Raw genomic sequence first — 24206 nt, forward strand, 5'->3', positions numbered from 1 at the left:
AAACCTCAGTTACACACGATAAAATATACTATTAACACCATCAGGCTGCCTAGTAACCACCTGGCAACAGGCTAAAATGGCCTGGTTTTTTTTCGCCTTTACATGGCTAGAATTTCTTATTAAAGCATTTTTAACTACAAAAGCTGATTTATACTTCATATATTAAGTATAAAGTATTAAGTGTATTAAGTACATGTTTTTATGAGGTGTTATTGGTACAAAAATACTTAAAATGGGTAACTTTAAGCATTTATATGGCTGTTACACCTTATAAAAGCATCGTGTCCTTTTAATTTAATGGTCAACAGCACAAACAGGCTGAACAACACTGTAGCACAGGTATGTACTGTTTAATTTAACAAACAACTTGCTTAACAACATGAATAATAAAGTTGAGACAAATGAATCAACCTGCAATAAAATGTGATTTTTCAAGCTACTCCCCAAGTTTGAGCCTCTGTGTTGTGTTACTTTTCAGTGCATGTCACTGGCCACAGATGCCTAAGCCCCTTCCTTTGGCTCTGAGACCCCAGCACAGTTATCTATTTCAGGCGGCTGCACCTGCTGTTCACACATCCCTTTCTGGAAAGCAAAAGATATTTAGGATTTGACAGCCAGGAAGAAAATCTCCCCACATTGCACTTGTTCAGTAACGCAATTACTCATGTTTTCAAAGGAGAGAAATATATAAAACCTTACTTTGAGGCAACACAACTCAAAATTTCACACACCGCTGTACTTAAAAATTGCTAAATTTCTTTCTCCCCCTTAATCATAGCACATGCTTACAACAAAGAACACTAAAAGGAGTTTATTGATTGTCAGAAAAAATGCAGCTCTAACACTGTAATTCTACGTTTTCTTTTTTTATATTACTCAGTTTTAGCATGACTTTAAGATAATTATAACGTAATATCATATTAACATAAAAATACAGTCTTATTATTGTCAATTAATTTTATGATCTGATCACAGTCTTTTCATATCTTTAACCTTTGGCATAGTCAAGTCAAGTCTGTCATTTACAACTTTAAAGCAAAAAATACTGTACATCTTGCAGACGACCTTAAAGACCGTTCACCAAAATATTATAGAGCCTTCATAAACTGACAGTCCTACGGGAACCCTGCAGGGTCACAACAGCAGTTTTGATCAGGGCAGCTACTATGCATTTCCCCTCAATGTAGTAATATACCTACACTCACTAGTCATTTTATTAGGTACACCCTACTTCAGTTATCAGTTTGCTCCCCCTTTTGCCTTCAGGACTGCCCTAATTCTTCATGTAATGGATTCAAGGAAGGTGTTGGAAACATTCCTCAAAGATTTTGGTCGATATTGACAGGATAGCATCACACAGTTGCCGTGGATTTGTTGGCTGCACTTCTATGATGTGAATCTGGATTGATGATCTGGTCACTGTGGAGACAATTTGAGTACAAGTAACTCACTGTCACACAGGAAACCAGACTAAGATGATATGAGCTTTTTTTTATATGAGCTTCGTGATATGGCACGTTGCCCTGCTAAGAGTCACAGTGTGGTCTTCTTCCACTATAGCCGATCTTCTTTTAGGTTCAGTATACTACATGCAGAAGAGCATCTTCTTTTGTAATGAATGGTTATTTGAGTTACTGTTACTCTCCTATCAGCTCAAAGCAGTCTCCTCAGCAAGACAGTTTTGCTGGCAGAACTACTGCTCACAGGATATTCTTTCTTTTTTGGACCACTCTGTAAACCCTACAGATGGTGGGAAAATCCCCTTAGGTCAGCAGTTTCAAAAATACTCAACAGTCAAAGAATCCTCTCCAGACACATAAAGAATTATTATGCTTATTATTCCTTTTAGAAGGATGAGTTTCTGCCTGGCTGTGTGGGTGAAGTTGTGGATGGTTTTACTTCACTTTTGGTTTAATCTGAAACTATTCGGTCTAGGAAGCACTTCTGTCTGATGTGTCACAGCCTTCATTTTAACAACCAAAGTTCAGCTACAGTGACAGTGACAGCTATATCTCAGTGAACCTTGGCAGTTGTCGGTTTAGCTTCTCTACTTCTCTTTGAAAACGTAGTGGTAAAACACTCCACTAAAGAGCTAGCACTACTGTAGTAATGCAGTTCTCAAATGGACTGAAGTAAGCAGGTGCTGAAATGGGCCAAGCTTTGAAACTGTTAATCCTCACGCAGTAAATTTAGACCTCAGCTGAGTTCAAGACGAAAAGCAGCAGACTGACAGTGTCACATTGTTGACATATTTTACTTAGTGCTCTGTTTCAAGGCGAGAGACAATGTCAAGTGAAAATGTGTGCTTCTTAGAATTATGTATAGCAGCTGCAAGGTAAAATATTTACAAGAAAACGCATTTAAATTTCAAAGAGTTCACATTGTTCCAATTATCTGTTAAGGGCACCTGTTTAAACACAAAGTAGCAGACTGCAGAACACACACATTTAATCAAGAAGGAACAAAAAAACTGCAAAGATGAGAAATTCTCATAACACAGGATAATGGATAATCAGCATCTGGTTTGTGCTATTTTGAAGGCTAGAGTTACTACACTGCACATGTTCAACCACTATGTTAAACAAGTGCAACATATACGGACCATCCAAATAAAGAGTGTTACATTGAGTTGTCTGATTGCAAGGCCACAATGCCCTTCTGCAGTCAGCTTTGGCCCAGAGATCTAAGAAGGAAATCTGATAGCCCAGCAGAGAGTACTGTAGCAGAGATAAACTTGTTTAAACTAAATACTTGATATAACTATAGTACAGTCAATTATGTAAGAAATTTTAAGTAAAATATACTAAAAACCTTGTAATGTAATAAAAACAAAACAAAATTCAATGTCTGAGTGGGATTCAGTTATATCCACACAGCAGTAAAAAAGAGATACACTTCATAATGTGATAATGATCATCAATAATTAAGCAATTCATGCTTGGAAAACTGCAATCTTTCAACTGGCAGAAGAGCATTGAGTTTTATTTATTTATTCTGTAGGCGTCACAGGACTAAAGAAGTATTTAATCTTGAAGGATACTGGGCAAAAATAAAATGAAAGTGCAACGGGAAGAAGTAACAATTGATATTTCGTGCCTCTGTATCACACGGGAGGCATGAATCAGTTCTTGTGGCTCTATAGCCAATTAAATAACAAAACATAAACATTGCCATAAAGCCAGTGGGAATGGGACGATGAGACCGATATGTCTACGTGTTAACTGTCAACTGGCACCAGACATTTTCTTCTCTGTGACAAAACAGTTGTATATCAAGTAGCCGATGGGATATAAATAGGAAACAATGCTAACAAAACCAGCCACCTGTGCCTGTCTATCTATGCTATGTAAAGAAAGCTACCGAACACACTGAACGCTTGTCTAACTATCTGTTATAAAGCAACCACATCATGGACAAGCATAGCCACTACCATTCATTGTTGATGAATAAGTTTACCAACAGTTGACAACTAATCGAGAACAGATAAGGAGCATCACTCACTGTACGCAGAAACTGAATCTCTTCCTCTCCATCTGCACCTTCTGCCATCCTCCCAAGGAATTAAAGGCAAAACCTTTGAGAGAAATGAGAAAGTGTTGGTTTCACAGCTCTGCCACTTGTTGTGCCTGCCACATATGGCAGGACAATGTTGGTGAAGACTTCTGAAGGACAGAGTGTGTCTCCTGCCTCTCCCGGGCTGAGTTATGAGGCAGAGGGATTGACTGTTGATTACAGCATCAAAAAGAGGTGGAGCAAAAACTGAAGCAGCATTTCACATGTTCATATATCAATGCAAGGACACTATAATAAAAACTGAATATAAATCAGGAAGAAGTTAGACAAGAGTTCATCAGACATGACCCCTTATTTATTTTTTTGCCATTATTTTTTTTTCTTTTCTCCTTCTTTATGTTCAATAAATAGGAGGGATCTTCACAAGTTACAGGGGAGATACAATTATGTTAAGTGTTTATCTGTTGGGTTATTCTACAACTAGAATACAATTTAGGCTTCATAAACTTTACAAATAAACCCCATACCCTTTATTTTATAATTAGCTGTTATGTATTTAAAGAAAATGATAAATAAACCATAAAAAATCTCAAAGAAAAAGATGTTAACCATGGAATGTTAGGGACTGTGAAAAGAATGCAGTTATATAGATAAATAAAAATTGAAATGAATTAGCCTTGTGGAAAATGAGCGTTACATTGGTTACAGTAGCACATTCAAACTGGTCATAAAAGATTGGAAAAATACAAAATATGTCAAACAGGACTAAACTTTGTTAGCACATCACCTGACCATGTGTTTTGTCACTTCTTTTTCCAGACTAAACAGGTTTCAGTGAAAGGATTGCACAGATGTGAGTCACAAATTAGACTGAAACAATTATAAGAGTTATGTATTGAAACCATAATAGTTAATTTATAACTTATTATAATTGTCATATTTACCATGCAATTTGACTAGCAAGAGAAAAACGCCATTTTGCGGGAGTTCTCAAGAGCTAATTTGTATTTTAAAGAATATTTTGGATCTACTTTTTCAACAAATAGGTTTACATTTTGCCTCAGGACAGGTGTAATTTACACAACTATTGTGTTAGAGTCGTTTTTAAATTTTTGGGTGGAACAGAAAACTCCTTACCTGCATGCAATAAAATTAGACCCAGACGATTTTATAAGCCGTACTATTAATTCGAACATTTCCATAAAATTAGACAGCTAATTCTGCACAAATAATGAATAACAGTAAATATGTTATTGAAATTACAATTCGGCAAAGTTATTAAGTTTTATGTTTGGTACAGCTACATACCAAGCACATACTTACTAATTTCCTTTAGAGGGCGGCAAAACCTAGGGGGCGAGTATGTCATTAAATATCAATCCGGTTGTTCAGTGTGACGTCACTAGCCGTGTCTGGGCCTAAACTCCGCTGCAGGTCCATATATCAAACATCACTATGGCATTACTGAGAGTTGAAAAACTGTCTAAAGTCTTTCATCTTTAATAAAATGATCAGCGTTCTGCTCTACCAGGTGTAACAATTGAGTTTAACATCCAGGCATCCATAAAAATGGAATTTATGACATTTAACGGAGTTAGAAGTTAGCAGGGAGTTAGCTCGCTAGCTTCTATCTAAATACAATATAGCATGTCCTGACTGCGGGGTTTTGGAAACAAATTAAAGCGTACAGCTATGTTATCACTTCCAGCATAAATGAAGACAGGAAACTAAACAGCAGTGACGTTTGTAGGGTTACTGAAGTTGGGCTAGCTGGTATATAATGATGTGCTACGTGACCGCTAGCGACACAGCTATGTTAGTATAATATAAACAAGCTAATCAAAGGAGCTTGCAAAGAAAAGCGTCTGGACTTCTTTAAGTTACTTGAAGACGTTTCGCCTCTCATCCGAGAAGCTTCTTCAGTTCTAAGGTCAAATGGTGGAGAGTCCCAGATATAAACCTAGTGGGAGTATCCCCCCACAGAGGGACAAAAGGACCCCCTGATGATCCTCTAATCGCCTGAGCCAAGGTGTGAAACTGGGTGTGGGTCCCAATCAGCCAGAGTTTCGGGTGAGTTCATTGTGAAACCTGGCCCCACCCTATCATGCGAATTCCTGAGATCAGATGGCCCAGGATGTGAGTGGGCGTTAAGGCGTCTGGGAAGGGATCTCAAAACTGGATTATAGATGGCTTCTTTCACTCCTCTTTCAAACCATCTGTCCTCTCTGTCCAAAATGTGAACATTGGCATCCTCGAAAGAGTGTCCTTTGTGCCAATGTTCACATTTTGGACAGAGAGGACAGATGGTTTGAAAGAGGAGTGAAAGAAGCCATCTATGTCCACTGTGAGCGACCATCTTTGAACAGAGGCGGTGGTTTACGACACCAACTGTCTGCCATCTATAATCCAGTTTTGAGATCCCTTCCCAGACGCCTTAACGCCCACTCACATCCTGGGCCATCTGATCTCAGGAATTCGCATGATAGGGTGGGGCCAGGTTTCACAATGAACTCACCCGAAACTCTGGCTGATTGGGACCCACACCCAGTTTCACACCTTGGCTCAGGCGATTAGAGGATCATCAGGGGGTCCTTTTGTCCCTCTGTGGGGGGACACTCCCACTAGGTTTATATCTGGGACTCTCCACCATTTGACCTTAGAACTGAAGAAGCTTCTCGGATGAGAGGCGAAACGTCTTCAAGTAACTTAAAGAAGTCCAGACGCTTTTCTTTGCAAGCTCCTTTGACTACGATGACCTGGATGACTGAGAATCTTCACAGACATAAACAAGCTAACTTTTTTCCACTCTATAAAAGTTAACGTGAGGATTCTCGGTGGTCAGGAACAAATGTAATCGCATGGCAGGATGCTGTAAAAGAATCAAACTTCAGCCAGGAGAACAACTGAGATAATCCATCCACAATACGAGGTTAGTCATTCATGTAACAGCACCATGCAGGACAGACGAGCTCTACAGAGGGTTGTGCGGTCAGCTGAGCGCACCATCCGCTCCGAGCTCCCTGACCTGCACTCAATCTACAGCAGGCGGTGCTGGACCAAGGCCAGGAAGATCGTGAAGGACCTCAGCCATCCCAACAACAGACTGTTCTCTCTGTTGAGGTCAGGAAAGCGATTCCGCTCCCTGAAGACCAACACAGAGAGACTGAGGAGGAGCTTCTTCCCGCAGGCGATACGGTCTCTCAATCACACCACCACACAGTACTGACCCACACATATGGTTCTTACACACACACTGGACTTTCTGGACATTGTTTTTGCACAACACTGGTCACTATATTCTTCATTTCCAGTTAATACTTGTACAGCTGCTGTTATTGTGTATATATTTATTTAGATTTAGATTTCTTCATACATTCTTATATAGTTCTATATTGTGTATTGTGTATTTTGTTGTACAGTTATTTTATTTTCAACTTTAATTTATATATTTTATCTTATTCTTCCCAGTTAAATTTACCCTTCATTCTAATTTGTGTTGTACAGTTATTTCATTTTTAACCTTAATTTATATTTTATTCCTTCCTAGTTAAATTTACCCTTTTTAATTTTTCATATTTATTTCCTATCTTATTCATAGCCTTTCCTTTTTTGTTTTCTTTAGGTCACGAGCAGTTGTCCAAGCATTTCACTACATATCGTACTGTGTATGACTGTGTACGTGACAAATAAAATTTGAATTTGAATTTGAATGTACTGCTGCATGGGCTGGGCTGTTACATCCTAAGGTTTTAAAAACTGAGCTTAAATAAATGATTAGCGGTAATAAAAGCCGAGGGAGGTCAACAGTGATCACTGACTGTTTTAGGAGCTTTTTGAGATTAAATAGAAGAAAATACATAACATTAAACATGTTAACAACACAAAAGCCATATTAAACGCAGACTACTTTAGGCCCGGAAGTAGGATTCGTCACGACAGCACTTAACAATCGGATAGAAGAAGAAAACCGTGCGTCGGTAAAATAGTTCCCTCTTCATTTCAAAACATAGAGCAAAGTCAGGTAAGAGCTACCAACAGTTTTTAATCACTTGCATCTATATGAGCACAGTATTTTTCCATTTTATTCTATTAGCCAGCATACTGCACAGAGTACTATCATTGGTGGCTAACCTAAATCCCAGCTTAGTGAGTAGAGACCGTATATAGACGCGTCATATTGAGCTTCCTGCTAGCTTAGCTTAGCACCTTAGCGTAGTTTGTTATGAGGTGTTTCGTTGCTGTGGATGGTTTTGTTTGCTTGCGCTACAACACTACCCCAAAACTATTTAATGAACAACGTGAATAAGTGAAAAGACGTATTCCGAGGGTTTGTGATCATGTGAAATACTTGAAGGTGGGAACAGAGGAGAATGGACGCCCTTGCACACATGCTTTCGGACCCTCTTGATCCAAAAGAAGAGAACGATGAGCAAATCACCGAGGAGTGCATGCTGGGGAACTGCAGAGTGAGCCTTCCAGAGGACCTCCTGGAGGACGTGAGTTGTTTGGCATTTAGTTGCGAAATTATCCTCTTTTCTGCTGTTTCACGGTTCATATTTTGCTTCACATATCTTCATATGTTGCTGTTCACTTCTTTTTACGACAGCCTGAAATTTTCTTCTCTGTGCTGAGTGAAAGCACTTGGCGTGAAGTACTGACAGATTCCCAGCGGCAGCACCTTCGTCAGTTTCTGCCGCAGTTTCCTGAGAACAATAGTGTGGAGCAGGACAGTACCATCAGTGACCTATTCAATAATAAAAATTTTAACTTTGGGAACCCCCTTCATCTTGCACAAAAACTATTCAGAGGTGCTTACCACTTTACTGCTGAGAAGAGTGAATGATGCTGAATTGATTTTTGAAGCAGTTACTCATCACATCTCTTGTTATCCCAACCCAGATGGTTACTTCAATCCTGAGGTGGTCAAGTACAGACAACTGTGTGCCAAGTCCCAGAGGAAACGACAGGTGTACTGCCTTCAGCAGTATTACCACAGGCTGCTGAAGCAGATCCTCGTCTCCAGAAAGGTATTTGTGTTTTTTAAGTTTGTGGAAGATTGCGCACAGCCTCTTAGCTTCTGTCTGTGTCTGTGAGTTTTGATGTATTTCTTGTTGCAGGAGCTGCTGGACTTTGCAGTACAAAATGGTCTGGACTTTCCACATAAAAGAAGGTTACCAACCAAAACCCATGCAGAAATGCGGGAGGCAAGGGTGACAAGAAGATTGAGTCACATAATGAAGGAGGTCAAAGCTGAGTGTGGGGACAGCAATGCTTCATCTGATGATGATGGTTTGTCTGGTCTTGGATGAGTGTTTCTAATGCTAATTACATTCTTTTGTAATCTATGAAGCACTTCATTGACAGCTAACATGAATATGAAAAATTGAGAGGAAACTTAAACATACAGATTGATTGATACATCAATTTGAATCATCACAAGACTGACCATACCAGTTCCTTTGGATGCCTTCCAGATATATCACCATGGACTCCGGCACCTCAGTCACCCTCTTCTCCAACACCCACGGTCTCAGTCAGAGTACTACCAAGCCTCTCCACTCAAGACATGAAGAGTACTGGTACGTGATTTGTCGTGTACCCTGAATAATGTTACTGTGTTGTTTAAGCACAGGAAGTGTTTTTTTTTTGTTTGTTTGTTTGTTTGTTTGTTTTTTGTTTTTTTATACATAATTTGTTATCATTGTTATTATTATGATTATCATAACAGAAAAAATAGAACTTGGTGAGCAGGATTTGAAAGTCATGCTGCAGAATCATCGTGAGAAGAGGAAGCGACAACCGGTAAGTTGCAAGAGACGGAGACAAAACGCATGATTCTCATAAGGTTTGTTCACTATATCTTTAATGACTTTTTTTTTATTTTATTTATTTATTTATTTTTATTCCTAGGACCATCCAGACTTGATAACCTCTGATATCCACCTTGGAGACATACTTTCAAGAGCAAACATGGGTCGTAAAGGGACTATGCGTGAGTAAATGTGTTTAAAATATCCACTTTTTAAATGTTTTAATGAAACATTAAAAAATTGATGACCGTTTTTGTTAGAAATCTACAAAGAGAACTCCAGAATTTTAAAAAAGCAACAAATAGGGGGTTAAAATTATATCGGAATAGAAGGCCTTAAATACTCATATACAGTCCACCTCAGCTTTCACAGCTTATGTCACAATGAAACACATGAGTTGTACCTCGAGCTTCAAGAAAGACTTATGTAATAGTGAACGTCTGGGGAGGTATACAAAAAAAGTAATGAAAACCTTTATGTCATCCATCTTTCTTAAAAGGGAGCGCATTGGTATGTGGAAACTTTGATACAGAATGTCAGTACTTTCAGATTACACTGTGACACTGATAATATTGTTTGTCTTTGTTTATTTCAATTGTCACAGCACTCTTCGATCTGTCTTTGCCTAAGAAGAAGATCAGAGATGAGAGAAGGAAGAAGAAAATGAGGACGATAAAAGTTGAATCTGAGGACACCTGTGACACTCTTGCACCTCCAGACACCCCATCAGCTCCACCAGCAAACATAATCAACTCCCTGCCAGATGCACCGTCTACCCCGCTAACCAACATTAAGGAGGAGTGAGTCTAGCAAATTGCTGGTGTCAAAATGTAACTGTATAGTCTGGCTAGATGATGGATCCTCTTCTTCTACTTATCAGTATTATTATTATTATTATTATTGCAGAGTTGTGGAGGAGTATCTAAGCAGTCCCGTTCCAGTTGAGGAAATAGTCGCCAGTTTTTTCAGTTTGCTGGAAAACATCTTGAGGACAGAAGGTCCTGCCAGTACTTCAGTGGTAAGCGCTAATTTCGGCCTGCATACATGTTTTAAATTTTGTAACATCCCTGTAGAGAATTTAACACCATTAATTTAATCCCTCAGTTGGAGGAGAAAGTTCAAATATGGCAGTCATCTCCAGCAAGTTCCATTAATGCATGGTTTTCTTCAGCCTCGTGCTGGTCTGACTTGGTTGTTCAAGCCCTGCAGTTTCTTGCAGGAGAGACTAAAGGTGAGTAGCAATGGTCACTCACACTAAAACAGTATTTTTTTTTACCCCGTGTTGGAGTGGGAAGAAATATCCAAGTATTTACCTCTGCACTCTTCTGTTTGTAAATCAGATGGCATGATGGCACTTCCCAGTGGCTTTTCTCCATTTGTGGAATTTTCTGATGAATGTCAACAGTGGAGGTGGATCGGTAAGCACATTCAAACGCAGCAATACCTGGCCTGAAGTAGTGCTTGTTGTTGGTGGTCGTCAAAGGAGATTAACATTCACAATTTCTTTTAGGTCCCACTCAGGATACAGAGAAGGATTTGAGTGCACTGTGTCAGTTGTGGTTAGACTCCAAAGATTTCATTGTCAAGGTAAAAAAAAAAAAATATTACTACAAAAAATGCCGTGTGACTTGTACACTTGTGACATTGTACAGCTTGTACAATGCTGTACGTTAGTTGTGTTTTATCAGTTTTATCTCTGACAATATTTAAAAAGGCTTTTTATCTTCAATAGACAGAAAATGAAGAAACATTAGACATGACCTCTCCCACACCGAGACTGTAAGCTTCAGCAATTTATGATTTTTATTGCTAATTTCATGTTTTCTGCTTGTTTCTTGAATTATTGTGACATTAAAGTTATTCTTAAGAAGTGTAATACACGTATATGTAAGCTCCTAATTTTTTTTTTTTTTTTCCCCCTCTTCACACAGTTCAACTGATTATGTCGTGCGTCCCAGCACTGGAGATGAGAGACAAGTGTTTCAAGTCCAGGTTTGCTTTTGTGCTGCAACGTTTAAAGTGATCTGCACATCTGGCCTGACATACCCTCTCTGAAGTCCACATACTTTTTTTTCTTTTTAATTATTAGGAGCAGCAACGGTACAACCAGCCACATAAGGCTTTCACGTTTAGGATGCATGGCTTTGAATCTGTGGTGGGTCCAGTTAAAGGAGTGTTCGATAAGGAGATGTCACTAAACAAAGCCAGGGAACACACGCTGCTGCGCTCAGACCGACCACCATACGTCACCATTCTTTCTCTGGGTTAGAGCTTCTGTTTTACGTGGATTCCATTGATGTGGGGACTCACTGCTTTAGCAGCAAAGCCATTCGTATGACTTTTGCCTCTTTTCTTTTTTTCTAGTACGGGATGCAGCAGCCAGATTACCCAATGGGGAGGGAACGAGAGCAGAGATCTGTGAACTGCTGAAAGACTCACAGTTTCTTGCTCCAGATGTCACAAGTGCACAGGCATGAAAGAGTTTTCCCTTCTTTTTTTCCTCTTCATTAAGTTTTTTCTCTGTGTCCCTTATCATTTTTCATAATTACAGATGACTTCTTTGTTGTGTTTGATTATGAATTGACCACTTTTCAGAGACAGACACTGGCTTTAAGCTTTAGCCTTTTAGTGACATTTTCCGTGAGTAAGGAGCTTTGCTTTCCATTTAGGTGAATACAGTTGTCAGCGGGGCTCTGGATAGACTTCACTATGAGAAAGACCCCTGTGTCAAGTATGACATCGGCCGCAAACTGTGGATTTACCTGCACCGCAATCGCAGCCAGGAAGAGTTTGGTAAGCCACAAAGCTTATTTCAAAATATTTCTGGTTTATGGAGCTGCCTTAAAGAACAGTGTCTTGTTTTTACTCAACATCAGGATACAGTACTCTGCTCTGTATGAAGGACATTATCAGAAGACATTAGGAGCCTACTAAAATCTGACCCTTTCTTGCACAATATCTTACTTGTTTGGTTTGCTGGCTCTTGGCCCTGTCCACGTCTCCATGAGGTGTTACAGATTAACTCTAATTATCGCTTTTATTGCACTTGTTGTCCTCAACTCAACTAACATTAACTGGTTTATTTCCTGCTTGATTCTGCTCCTGTTGTGTGCGTGAGTCATGGCACATTTAACATTAGCATCAAGCAAAATGAACTACCTTTATCATCTCTTTCCATGTGAAGAAAAGACATTTCATTTGTAAAAGCCTCTTTAGCTCTGTTAGATACAGAAAATGACTTAATCACTGAGCAGTGGAGGGAAAAAAACTTATTCTTTGGTTTATTTGTCCTATCCAGAGAGGATCCACCAGGCTCAAGCTGCAGCTGCAAAAGCAAGAAAAGCTCTACAGCAAAAACCGAAACCAGCAGCTAAACCTGTAAGTCCACAGGAAAAAAAACAAACACCCAACAGCATTTACTGGGGGAAATAACCATTTACCAATTATTGTTTTGATTAATCTTTGTTTTTATGGTTTAGAAGTCTGGAAGCAAAGATGGAGGCAACAAAACTGGATTTTTGGAAGCAGGACAGGATATAGGTTCTAATCCCATGTCACCAATCCCGACGACACCCACTCCGAACACACCTGGAACCCCCAAATCACCCTTACCCTCCACAGTCACCACACCAACAAAAACCAGAGTCCCAGATACAATCAAAACCAGCCCAGGGTCAGTGTGCCATATTTTTTTTTTTTTTTTCTTATTTATATTGTCTAGAACATACGTTTTGATTCATTTGTGCAATTTCAAATCAACTCTTGTCTGTTGCTTCTGCTCCCTCTTGTACGCCTAGTGTTCTTCTTGTGTCCCCTCCATCGTTGCCCCAGCTGGGAACTATTTTGCCCACAAGTCAGGCTTGTCCACCAGCTTCACAGCCAGTTACATCCCACGCAGCTCGTATAGTGAGTCACCTGACGGCAGGTTCTCTTCCACAAGTACGAGTCGTTCCTGCTCAGCCTGGCCTGGGGTCATCGGCAGGAAGTCAGCAAGCCACACTGGTACATCAGACCCCTCACCAGATCCGGATGCCAGTGTCAGTGTCTGCTAAAGGAATTTCACAGGTACCAAAAACAACTAGTAATTTTTAAAAGATGGATGGATGGTTGTTGGAAATGTACAATTAATTCTGTCTGTGTTTGTTGTGTATGTCAACAGGCTGTGGTGTCTGTGCCTTTAAGAAGTCAACCTGCTAGCAGTCCAGTCCAGGTTCCAACTACATTGTCTGTGTCAGCTGTAACTGTGGCCAAACCTCAATCTGGATCACCTGGTAGCCCAGCTACCAACCCTGCTTCTCCAGCTGTGCTGCAAGGAGTCACCAGCCCAAACATCAAACAGGTTGAGCATTTTCTTTTAACTGTATATATTTGGGTATCTACTATCTGAAGGGCCCTTTAATAAAGACGACTACAGTGCAACAGTGGTGCATAGTTATTAACCGTATAGTAGAGATGTTCCCTTAAATGTCAGATGCTTACAGATATACACATGAATAAACAAATTTGACTCCTTACAATCTCAGCGCAACAACTATAGTTGAAATGTAGTTTAACTGAGTAGTATACAGGAAGAGGATGGTGACAGGAAAAAAATCCTTGAAGGCCGTTTACCATTTAATGATCCCATGATTTATTATTGGTATAATTATCATTATAATAATTATTATTTGCAGGTGTCTATCACAGGACAACTGGGAGTAAAGTCTCCAGGAGCAGGAATTCCTATCACAGCTACAAACCTTCGCATCCAAGGCAAAGATGTCCTACGCCTCCCACCATCGTCCATAACCACAGATGCTAAAGGCCAAACAGTGCTGCGGATCACCCCAGACATGATGGCAACACTTGCCAAATCCCCAGTTACGACCGTCAAGCTCACTTCTGACTTTCTGGGCTCTGCCTCCACAGGCGGCAAGAGCATATCAGCCACTCTTCACGTGACACCACCCCATCCTTCACCTTCTTCGGTGTCCAGTGCTGCATCCTGTACTGGGGAAGTACAGACCACTAAAGCAGGACACGTTGCCTCGACCTTGTTAAAGGCTGCAGGAGACACGACCATTCGTTTGATGCCCACGTTGGCCGTCACTGTGGCCGACCAAAAATCTAGGACCTTCTCCACTGTGACTTCCCCAGACAAGACCGGCGCCACAATTCGGATAATGCCGGGCCTGGGTGTAATTCCACAGAAACCAGGTCAGACCATCACAATGACCACCACCACTGGCAGTAAACCTCTCACAGCAAGTACATGTGCTAACGTAGTGACCATGCCTGCCAGTGTTGTGGCCGGTGCTAAAGGGATCACAGTGGCTTCTGGAGCTTCGGGGTCACCTCTGACGCTAGGAACAGCTACAGCTACTGTGCGACAGGTCCCTACTACAGTTGTCACCACACAAACGGTTAGAGAAATATTCAGTGTTATTCATCACTATAACACACTGTTGAATCCAACAATGTTATCTAATGCATGTCTTAAGAAGGGTTTAAGTGTGAGAGTTAACCAAACAGCTTACAGTTACTGAAAAGATTATCCCAACTATGTGTAACTATCTGTTAAAACTAGAGATAGTTAATGTTTTAACGGGTTGGTAATTTATTGATTTACATGGTTTCCTCAAATGAAAACCAGGAACTGATAAGCAAGGAATGCATCCACCTGTTCCTCGCTTTCTCCAAACATACAGTCAGCTTGCATTCAGCAAGTCATTTCACTGCAGACTTTTGTTTTTCTTTAGTGATCTATAATAGGATATTCTCAATAATGGGAATTTTGAATTTTACCTTATTTAAATGATTGCTTTAAGTGTACTGTAAAACCATCAATAACAGGCCCAAACCATTCTGTTCTTTGAACACTGTAGGGGAAGTTACCCGCACGGATCACAGTCCCCCTGTCTGTCCTCAATCAGCCACTGAAGAGCAAGAGTGTTGTAACGACACCCATTGTGAAAGGAAGCCTGAACACAAAGTAAGGCTGCACAGATTTAGACTTTTCGCTTTCATTTTATTGTGAAGGTTAATGCTCTAAGATATAATTTTATTTCAGCAATTTGTGTGTTTTCTTGACATTATAACAGTAGAAGTGCACATTTTTGCAGTTGATCTATATTTATACATTTCTCTCTCCTGTGTGAGCAGTATTAGCAGCCTGGGCAGAAACATCATTCTCACCACCATGCCTGCTGGCACGAAGCTGATTGCAGGAAACAAACCTGTCAGTTTTGTCACAGCGCAACAGTTCCAACAGCTTCAGCAGCAAGGACAGGCCACACAGGTTTTTGTAGATGCTTTTCATTTTTAGCACATATAGTGATTTCATTTTATAGTTTCTGTTCAGATCAAACAAATACAGAGAATTATCTACCATCTTATACTCTTCAGGTTCGGATCCAGACAGTTCCAGCGCAGCAGGTTCAGCACATGGCTGCAGGCTCCCCAAAATCTGTTTCAACAGTCGTAGTCACAACAGCACCTTCACCAAAATGTACGCCTGATACTCCACCGGCTCCACAACAGTGATCTCATCCTGTCAGCCTACAATGACTCATAGATCAAGGATGCTATATATGTACCAGGATTGTTTGTTTTTGTCCAATATTTATCAGAGTTTTAGTTCAGTTTGCAAGTTAAAAAACATAAAAGCCAGAAACCTAATTCTTCCCTGAAAACCCTGCTGCCTTTCTTTTTCTCCAAGTATTACATGAAAATTCTGGTCATTTATTAACAAAATGTTACCTCCTGAATTTGTTTCTCCACATTGTTATAAACAAAATATATCATAAGAAAATTCAGCCTGTTTATAATCTTTCCGTAGAAATTCCAGGTGCAAGTTTGTGGGAAAACTGAAAAGTCTACATGGTCTCTTGATAACCTCAAACAACAACTTGTCCGATTGTATTAAAGTACTAATTCAGTTTAATATAAGCAAGTTGTGATTTGTTAATAAAATATTTCAATGTTGCATTTTTTGTAAAAGCAGGCGATACACAATATGAATTGTCCTTTTTAATATTTACAAACATGATAATAGTTAATTCACATGGATTTCAATCTTATTTTCTTTAGACATTTTTTTTTAAAATAGATAAAATAGATCAAGATTTGAAAAATGAAATCAAAGAGCCATAAACATGCCTTCATTCTTCATCTGACTCTTGAAGCAAAGCTTTTTGAGAGGTCAATTCAGAGGATGTGTTACGCATTCCGATCTCTATGTCTCGTCCCCTTGCCGAGAATTGCACCACAGTCCTGTTGGAACAAACACAAGTGTACATGAAGATTATACAACTAACACTGTTAATGTTGCCTCCTGAAAGCTAATGAATTGTTAATGATAATTATTACCGAAGGACATTAAAATCTAATCAAAAGTTCCAAATGGAGATGAGGTTTAAACGGTATCAGTGCCTCTTAAGCCTAAACCTTTTTCTACCAACAATCGCAAGAGGGTCCATAGATGCAAGACATCACAGCAGTCAGTGTAAAATGTTACCCACCAATAACAGATAAAGAAGACAAGTAATGCAGATTAATACAGGTTACAAGTTACTTGTATTTATCCATCTCCTTAAGGGTTAACTACTAAAATAAGCTGCCACTAGCTGTTGGGTATTTATGAGAAATGTTGAATGTAAACAAAAACATGTTGCCTATATACACATCACCTCAAAAAGCAGGTTTGGATGTCAGAATTCAAAAAAGGTGGCTTTCACCAAGCTTAAAATGTTCAGGAAGTGATTTATCATGAAGTTTACTTGTCCTTGAAACCGTCCCTGAAAACCTTTGCTTCAGCTATTCTGAAATGTCAAGTGAATAGTGATATCCCATTGAGGCACATTATGCTCTAATGAAAAGCCATTTCAGAGCAAAATATGCAGGCTAAACCCTGATCAAGTTGCATTTTACAGGGAATAATAACCCGAGTACATGTATCATAAATGCAGGTGCACATGTTGTTCTGCCATGTTGTGACAAGATTTTAATTGTACCTGTTTTGCTGAATCCCACTTGTTCTGTTTTCTAACCAAGTCTGTTCAAACTCGGTTATTACACTGATCTGGTTGTAAAATGTGTGCATGTAAAGGATGAGATACTTACAACCAAACTACAACTGCAGTGGAAGTGACTAAAAGCAGGGCCACAGCTAAATGCCAGCAGAAGCACATTGTGACGAACATGACGTTGGCGTGCTCGGTCAAGATCCATTCCACTCCACTTGGTGGGTAAAGTACGAATCCAATCTGAAATGACAAATGTGTGATGAAGAAGCCAACTACCTATTATCATTATAAGCAAATGAATAAAAAAATGTAAGTTGACAAAAAGTTTGCACAAAGAGCAAGATCTAAGGACAGTCCACACAGATGGCACCGAACTGGCCCTGATGTGTGCAGAAATTAATGAAATCTACTGCTTGTCTAGAAAATGTGATTAAACTATACAAGTAAATATTTTAAAAAGTGGTGTTGGTCCTCTAAGTGGTCTTTGTTTTAGTATTCAAGTGCCACGACGATGCAGTGTTTAGCACAACGAGAAGGTTCCTGGTTTAATCCTCCTGGGGCATTTCTGTGTATAGCAGGCGATCGTGGCTCAAGAGTTGGCAGTTCGCCTTGTAATCGGAAGGTTGCTGGTTCGAGCCCCGGCTTGGACAGTCTCGGTCGTTGTGTCCTTGGGCAAGACACTTTACCCGTTGCCTACTGGTGGTGGTCAGAGGGCCCGGTGGCGCCAGTGTTCGGCAGCCTCGCCTCTGTCAGTGCGCCCCAGGGTGGCTGTGGCTACAATGTAGCTTGCCATCACCAGTGTGTGAATGTGTGTGTGAATGGGTGGATGACTGAATATGTAAAGCGCTTTGGGGTCCCTAGGGACTGGTAAAGCGCTATATAAATACAGGCCATTTACCATTCAGGCCATATATAGTTTGCTTGGTCTCCCTGCAGTCCAAAGACGTGCTTGTTAGGTTATTTGGTGATTGTAATTTGCCTGTCAGTGTTTGTGGTTGACTGTCTCTATGTGATGGACTGGCAGCCTGTATAGGGTGTATCCTGTCTCTCATCCTGTGTCAGATGGCTGAACTGGACGGGTGGATAGATGTTGCTGGGTGTATAAACGAGGTGTTCTGCATCAGGATCTCATTTGGCTAATCACCTGGTAGAACCACGAACCCTGTAGGATGAACATGCATGACCCGAACAGCTCTAAAATAATGTTGTCTCTTATGAACATCTCCAGCATGATGCTGGCTGAGCCTCCAAACACCGCCACCAGGAGCAGGGTGTGGATGTGGGCGTCCAGAAGAGGTCGACTGTGCACATGGTAGTAAAACAGAAACCCTGCGTGAAATAGAGTCAAACACAAAATGTAGCTCAAATACACGTTAGCCACCAGGAATTATGGTGAAAAATATTGTGCAACTAAAACCTGGCTTTCTTACAGCTTACCTTCAACAAAAAGAGCTAACGAGAGACCAAAGCGGCCCACTCCTCTTGGCACCAGTTGGAATTTTGTACTTAAAATCAGAGCTATTCCAGAAATCCCAAAGAACAGATACATTGTGCTGTGCTGCCAGTTCATCAACTTAATCCACCCGCCGTCGTTGTAGAGATGAGCATGTGGCCCGTCCACCACAAACTGCTCAACCATAATACCTGTGACAGGACAGCATCAGTGAAATTAGAACAGGTGGACGCACACAACTGATGAATATATATTTACAGGAAAACTGACCAATAAAAGCAGCAAATATCTGGAACCCTCCTTCAATGTAGTCCAGTCTTTTAAAGATTGGCGGCAAAGTCTGTCGTCCTTTAGGCTGGTTTGTCCTCCAGTAGTGTTGGAGAACATATTTCACTGTTAGCCAGAAGCCATAGAGCAGGAAAAAAGAGCCAGGAATAGCGTGTCCTCCAAAGTTGGCCATTATCAGGCCTGAAAAAAGAAGAAATGCGCCTTAGTCATGTCATACATTGCTATACAAGTGTATTTGCCCCCTTCTTGGCTCAAGAGTTGGGAATTCGCCTTGTAATCGGAAGGTTGCCCGTTCGAGCCCCGGCTCGGATAGTCTCGGTCGTTGTGTCCTTGGGCAAGACACTTCACTCGTTGCCTACTGGTGGTGGTCAGAGTGCCCGGTGGCGCCTTGCCTCTGTCAGTGCGCCCCAGGGTGGCTGTGGCTACAATGTAGCTTGCCATCACCAGTGTGTGAATGGGTGGATGACTGAACGTGTAAAGCGCTTTGGGGTCCTTAGGGACTAGTAAAGCGCTATACAAATACAGGCCATTTACCATTCTTGATTTATTCATTTATTTATTTTTGCATATTCATCACACATGTTTCATATCAAACTAATTCTAATAGTAGACAAAGACACAATTCAGGTTTTACATGATGATTTAATTTATTAAGGGGGAAAAATAAGTTTACTTACCTGGACCTGTGTAAAAAGTAAATGCCCCTTAAACTTGATAACCGGTTGGATCAAAGTTAGGAGCAATTTGTTTTTGGATCACGGTCACTGAGTCTTTCACGTCACTGTGAGGAATTTTGGTCCACTCTTCTTTGCAGAATTGTTTTATTTCAGACACATTTGGGTGGGTTTCAAACACAAACAGTGCATCCCAAAGCATCTCAATCTGATTTAAGCCCAGATTTTGACTAGGCCACTGCAAAACCTTCATTCTGTTTTTTACTTTGGAGCCATAGACAGGTGGACTCGTGTTTCAGATCATTGTCATGCTTAAGTACACTTAAGCTTCAGGGCCTGACCTTCTGGTAGAGAACCGAATTCATGGTTACATCAAGTCTTCCAGGTCTTGAAGCAGCAAATCAGCCCCAGACCGTCGCAATACCACCACCACGTTTTTTTTTCTGTTCTTTTTAGGAATGCTGTGTTGATTTTACGCCAGATGTGAAGGGACTCAAACGTTCCAAAAAGTCAGTCCACACAGTAATTTCCCAAAAGCCTTGGAGATCATAAAGATGTTTCTTGGCAAATTTGAGACAAGCCTTTGTGTTCGTTTTGCTCAGCAGTGGATTTTTCCCCTCCTAAGGATGTCTCTTTCTTATTGCCGAATCATGAACTCTGACCTTAACTGAGGCAGGTGAGGCCTGCAGTTCTTTCCATGTTGTTCTTGCTCTTTTTGTGACCTCCTGGATGACTCATGAATGCACTCTTGGAGTAATTTTGGTAACACTGCTGGGAAGGTTAACCACTGTTTCAAGTTTACTCTATTTGTATATAATGGCTTTGACTGTGGTTCACTGGAATCCCAAAGCCTCAGAAATGACTTTCCAGACTGATGGATATCAATGACTCAGCTGTCTCTTTAGATTGCGTTGTTGTTTTTTGAGATCTTTTAACCTGCTTCACTTTGTCAGATAGGATCTACTTGAGCGGTTTCTTGATCTAACATGTCTCACAGGCCTGGGTGTGGCTAAAGAAATTGAAGTCAATAAATGTTGTAATTAAGACAATTCAGGATTTCACAAGGGGAGCAATTCCTCACACACACAGGGCCAGGTTGGGCTGCTTAGTTCCCCCCTTTCAATGAATGAAATCATCATTTTGTATTCACTCCAGTTATCTTTGACTAATATTAAAATTAGTTTGATGATCTAAAAAAAATAAGTGTGACAAATATCCAATATATTAATACACCAGGATGAATGCAAATATAGTATATACTAAATGCAGCGTTGAAAGTTCAAAGGTATTAGCTTTGAGGTTAAAGTGCAGGCTCTTAGTTCCGCTTTATTGAGATGATAAGAACCTGGCATTTAAGGGAACGAAATCCAAATAGATAGCAACGTTCACAAAGGGCTTTTTCAAAGCAGCTGGCATTACATAAAAACAAATACAGTGCTGGAAACTGCTGTCAATAGGGGGAAAGCAGCGATTAATTTATAACATATCCTGTCTGATTAGGGCGGAGCCTGCTGAGCGTGTTCTTTGGTCCGGATGACATTTGTTTTGCAAAACTGAAATTCAAATGAAAGAGGGTTTGACAGAAAACGTGCTGCCTTTCAAATCAGAAAAAACAAACAGTATTAAAAGTTTAACAAGTAATACTTTAACGACTAACTGAAGTCACTAAGAAAATGGGAAAGCGCAATTATATTGTTTTAACTTAAATTCTGCCGCTGACTCATTAAAGTGAAATCTAAAATCAGACGCAGTGAACATGTAACACGGGCTTTTTTCCACTGCTCAAAAGGAAGTCGGTGGTTTATAACAGACCTTAAAACTTCTTCCCCCTGCTTTTAATGTTAGTATTGGAGACACGGGTGTGTTTAAAATCCGCGTGTTCGGTTAGTCAGACAAGTTTTTCCTGATCAGCCCTGCCTGGCGTGATGTTACTGAACACTTTTCACACATTGTCCAACATTTCCAACACTGTCGACGTGTATGGAGGCAGATAGCTGATTTCACCGTCTCAGAGCTAAGTCCAAATAATGTTTCGACACAATAAATACGCGTTTATCTAAAGTCCAGTTAGCCTGTGGCACATCAGCATCTGTACCGAGGTAAATCTTCAACTGAGTACATGCTTGATAAAATCAACATACCTTAATCTCTGCGGCTAATCCCCAAATGCAACAAATTAATGTCGGCAAACCGCCTTGAATGACAGCTCCCTGCTGTTTGGAGACCTGTGCACACCTGCTCCCTGCACCTCTAACCTGCACTGACGGATCACACATAGCCCCACCCCTAGTTTGCATAAGTTTCAGTGACCAAGTGACATCTCCCTGAGAAACGGGCAGAAAAACAGAGGCTGTTTAAAGACGGTGAGCTTTATTCAGCTACTCATTTGACAACAAAAAGATCAATACCGAGATTAATAGAGAGCAACAACTCGGTGACAACTTAAATATGCAGTTTTGCTAATATGTAAACTGTGTGCACAGTGGGAGATGCAGCAGCAGTGGCTTGTTTAAATGAACTTTGCACTCTTTTCAATAAATCTTTATTGCCATTCTTATCGTGCTTAACACACAGTCATTTGACATGTGAGGAAATCGCTACCTAAATGAAAAACGGAATGCTGTTTTAAAATAATCCTAATAAACAAAGTGTCATTGTTTAGGTGTGTGTGTGTGTGTGTGTGTGTGTGTGTGTGTGTGTGTGTGTGTGTGTGTGTGTGTGTGTGTGTGTGTGTTTTGCACAAGAGAGTTATAGGATTTCACAGAACAATTTCTTCTCTCGAAACGGGTTCTCAGATGAAGGCACTGGAGTCACCAACGGGTCCTCTTTGGCATGAGCTTCACAGTAGGCCATCAGTTCAGCTGCTGCTTTGGATACCTGTAAAAGCAGACTGTGTTTAAGTGAGTCAGTGATCATAAAAGGGCAAGATAAGATGTTAAGTATGAGCTCATCTGTTCCAATACACACACAGACACACACACACACATATATATCTGTGTATATATATCTGTGTGTATATATATCTGTGTGTATATATATATATATATATATATATATATATATATATATATATATATATATATATATATATATATATACTACTACACAGAATAAGAAAGAGAAGTGGGAGGATCTCTGCATAACTGAGCAAGAGGACAAGTCGATTAAAGTCTCTCGATATCAGATGGCAGGCTCATTAAATGGCACTCATGATGTCCCTCCAGGATATCTGAGACTGGCCAATAACAGTAAGAAAGAACAAATAAGCAGGAAAACACAGATATTGGACAGAGGCAAATTGGAAAAGTGCTATACACAATGATATCTGAAGTCTAAGGTCTTTAAGTCAAAAAGAACATTTGAGCGAGGGGCTGAAAGAGTGCTTGATATGAGGAAGTGTGATGATTTGATGGTGCGTGCAGTGCCAGGCTGGAGTGAAATCATTGAACCAGGTCATATAGCTCCAAACTATGCAAGAACTTTTTAAAAGGAAGCTGTCAGCTGGCATTCTGTTAAAAGGAGTGGACAGTACCATCATCAGATCTAAACCCTGATTGAACATTTGTGGGTCTCTAAGCTGGAGCACATATCTACAATAATAAAGATTCACACACCTGTAGTTGCTGCAAATAAGCAGTTCTTTGTCAAAAGTATAAATACATCTGATAAATAAAAGCATGTAAAATGTAACTTTTTATTGAAAGTTTCCGAGACACAGTGAAGTTCAAAGGAAGAACACGTGGTGCCTTAACTGAAGTGAATACTTGCTCATCTGAAGACTTTTCAATTCACACTGCCTCATTTGTGCCCTTGCTTTGTTTCCAGTCACTGTCTGTGTGGACTCACCATCATCCTCTCTATGTTGACCTCCAGTTTCAACTGCTCTACTGTTTTTCGAGCATCTGCAATCTTGGCCATGTTGTTAGACATCCTGCCCTCTCCCGCTTGGATCAGCCATCATGTAGCAAATTTAAAAACAAGACACAAAAGTACAGATTACCAATAAAGAAATGTGGTTGTAGAAAACAAGTTTGCTCTTATAAAGAGCAATATAAAGAAAATTTGTCACAAATGATCAATGTGAGACATTATTGAAGGTATCTGAGGTGGTGGTTAGAATCTGTTTCAATTTGTTTGTTAATTCTGCTCCCTGGGTCTCAGCTGCAAGAGGAACAGGGAGGGTCTCAAAGGAGAAGGGAAGGGGAGCGGAGGTAGCGCAGCCCTCCCAAGGGGGCGGCATCCGCTAGCACAGATTGTAAATACACCTTATATTAACATGTTGCTCTCGCACAATATATCTGTCATAAAGTTCACATTTAGTTGTTTTTCAAATCTCAGCTTTTCTTTATAAGTAGATGCTGTTATGTTTTTTTGAGTTTAAAAGACACATTCGAGTACCATCTTAATGATCCTCATAATAGGCGAGTAAATAAAAAGCCAGCAACAGCAGGCCTTTAAAAAAAAA

The 24206-nt window shown here is 40.2% G+C and overlaps 4 protein-coding genes across 9 annotated transcripts in view; 1 reads left to right on the plus strand and 3 right to left on the minus strand.

Moving 5' to 3' along the window:
- The window catches only part of LOC146660566 (ryanodine receptor 1-like), a 57722-nt gene extending 54034 nt beyond the window's left edge, over positions 1 to 3688 (minus strand). For all 5 annotated transcript variants that reach the window (XR_014913538.1, XM_085420500.1, XM_085420497.1 and 2 more), the window contains exon 1: positions 3502 to 3688. Coding sequence is in view for 4 of the 5 variants with exons in the window: in XM_085420500.1 (XP_085276626.1) it covers positions 3502 to 3549 (48 nt within the window). In the remaining variant the exon portion in view is untranslated. The remainder of the gene's footprint in view (positions 1 to 3501) is intronic.
- A 3753-nt stretch (positions 3689 to 7441) lies between these two features.
- nfrkb (nuclear factor related to kappaB binding protein) lies at positions 7442 to 16316 on the plus strand. 2 transcript variants are annotated; one of them, XM_085420501.1, is made up of 26 exons: positions 7442 to 7534; positions 7868 to 8009; positions 8120 to 8321; positions 8413 to 8540; positions 8631 to 8802; positions 8988 to 9092; positions 9242 to 9315; positions 9424 to 9505; positions 9928 to 10123; positions 10230 to 10341; positions 10428 to 10554; positions 10664 to 10741; positions 10834 to 10910; positions 11056 to 11102; positions 11255 to 11315; positions 11413 to 11587; positions 11688 to 11794; positions 11993 to 12116; positions 12622 to 12701; positions 12803 to 12996; positions 13121 to 13388; positions 13483 to 13662; positions 13997 to 14725; positions 15188 to 15294; positions 15465 to 15600; positions 15708 to 16316. In XM_085420501.1, exons 2-26 carry the CDS (start codon positions 7884 to 7886, stop codon positions 15843 to 15845), a joined length of 3825 nt encoding a protein of 1274 aa, XP_085276627.1. In that variant the 5' UTR covers positions 7442 to 7534; positions 7868 to 7883; the 3' UTR covers positions 15846 to 16316. The 2 variants fall into 2 exon arrangements, with proteins under 2 accessions (XP_085276627.1, XP_085276628.1); XM_085420502.1 differs by having other exon boundaries at positions 12806 to 12996.
- Positions 16317 to 16436: 120 nt separating this feature from the next.
- Positions 16437 to 22020, minus strand: tmem45b (transmembrane protein 45B). The gene is made up of 6 exons (XM_085420503.1): positions 21883 to 22020; positions 19050 to 19247; positions 18764 to 18970; positions 18471 to 18655; positions 17424 to 17566; positions 16437 to 16574 (listed from the first exon to the last, which is right to left on the minus strand). Exons 2-6 carry the CDS (start codon positions 19237 to 19239, stop codon positions 16463 to 16465), a joined length of 837 nt encoding a protein of 278 aa, XP_085276629.1. The 5' UTR covers positions 19240 to 19247; positions 21883 to 22020; the 3' UTR covers positions 16437 to 16462.
- A 226-nt stretch (positions 22021 to 22246) lies between these two features.
- On the minus strand, positions 22247 to 23671 carry gng8 (guanine nucleotide binding protein (G protein), gamma 8). The gene is made up of 2 exons (XM_085419592.1): positions 23588 to 23671; positions 22247 to 22618 (listed from the first exon to the last, which is right to left on the minus strand). The coding sequence occupies exons 1-2, from the start codon at positions 23669 to 23671 to the stop codon at positions 22490 to 22492; spliced, it is 213 nt and encodes a 70-aa protein (XP_085275718.1). The 3' UTR covers positions 22247 to 22489.
- Positions 23672 to 24206: the final 535 nt, after the last annotated feature.

Source organism: Rhamphochromis longiceps, linkage group LG10, assembly GCF_057381845.1.
Source record: "Rhamphochromis longiceps isolate RC_006_pf linkage group LG10, R_longiceps_female_GT1.1, whole genome shotgun sequence".
NCBI lineage: Eukaryota > Metazoa > Chordata > Actinopteri > Cichliformes > Cichlidae > Rhamphochromis > Rhamphochromis longiceps.

Bases quoted from the DNA above. Each gene is read 5' to 3' on its own strand.
- nfrkb (XM_085420501.1), top strand. From the start codon at position 7,884: ATGGACGCCCTTGCACACATGCTTTCGGACCCTCTTGATCCAAAAGAA. The intron at 8,541-8,630 runs GTATTTGTGTTT...TTCTTGTTGCAG, and splicing joins AGATCCTCGTCTCCAGAAAG to GAGCTGCTGGACTTTGCAGT. The intron at 11,795-11,992 runs GCATGAAAGAGT...CTTTCCATTTAG, and splicing joins CAGATGTCACAAGTGCACAG to GTGAATACAGTTGTCAGCGG.
- tmem45b (XM_085420503.1), bottom strand. From the start codon at position 19,239: ATGGCCAACTTTGGAGGACACGCTATTCCTGGCTCTTTTTTCCTGCTC. The intron at 18,971-19,049 runs GTCAGTTTTCCT...GTCCTGTCACAG, and splicing joins GATATTTGCTGCTTTTATTG to GTATTATGGTTGAGCAGTTT. The intron at 18,656-18,763 runs GTAAGCTGTAAG...TATTTCACGCAG, and splicing joins GTTAGCTCTTTTTGTTGAAG to GGTTTCTGTTTTACTACCAT.
- gng8 (XM_085419592.1), bottom strand. From the start codon at position 23,671: ATGTCTAACAACATGGCCAAGATTGCAGATGCTCGAAAAACAGTAGAG. The intron at 22,619-23,587 runs GTGAGTCCACAC...CTGCTTTTACAG, and splicing joins TCAACATAGAGAGGATGATG to GTATCCAAAGCAGCAGCTGA.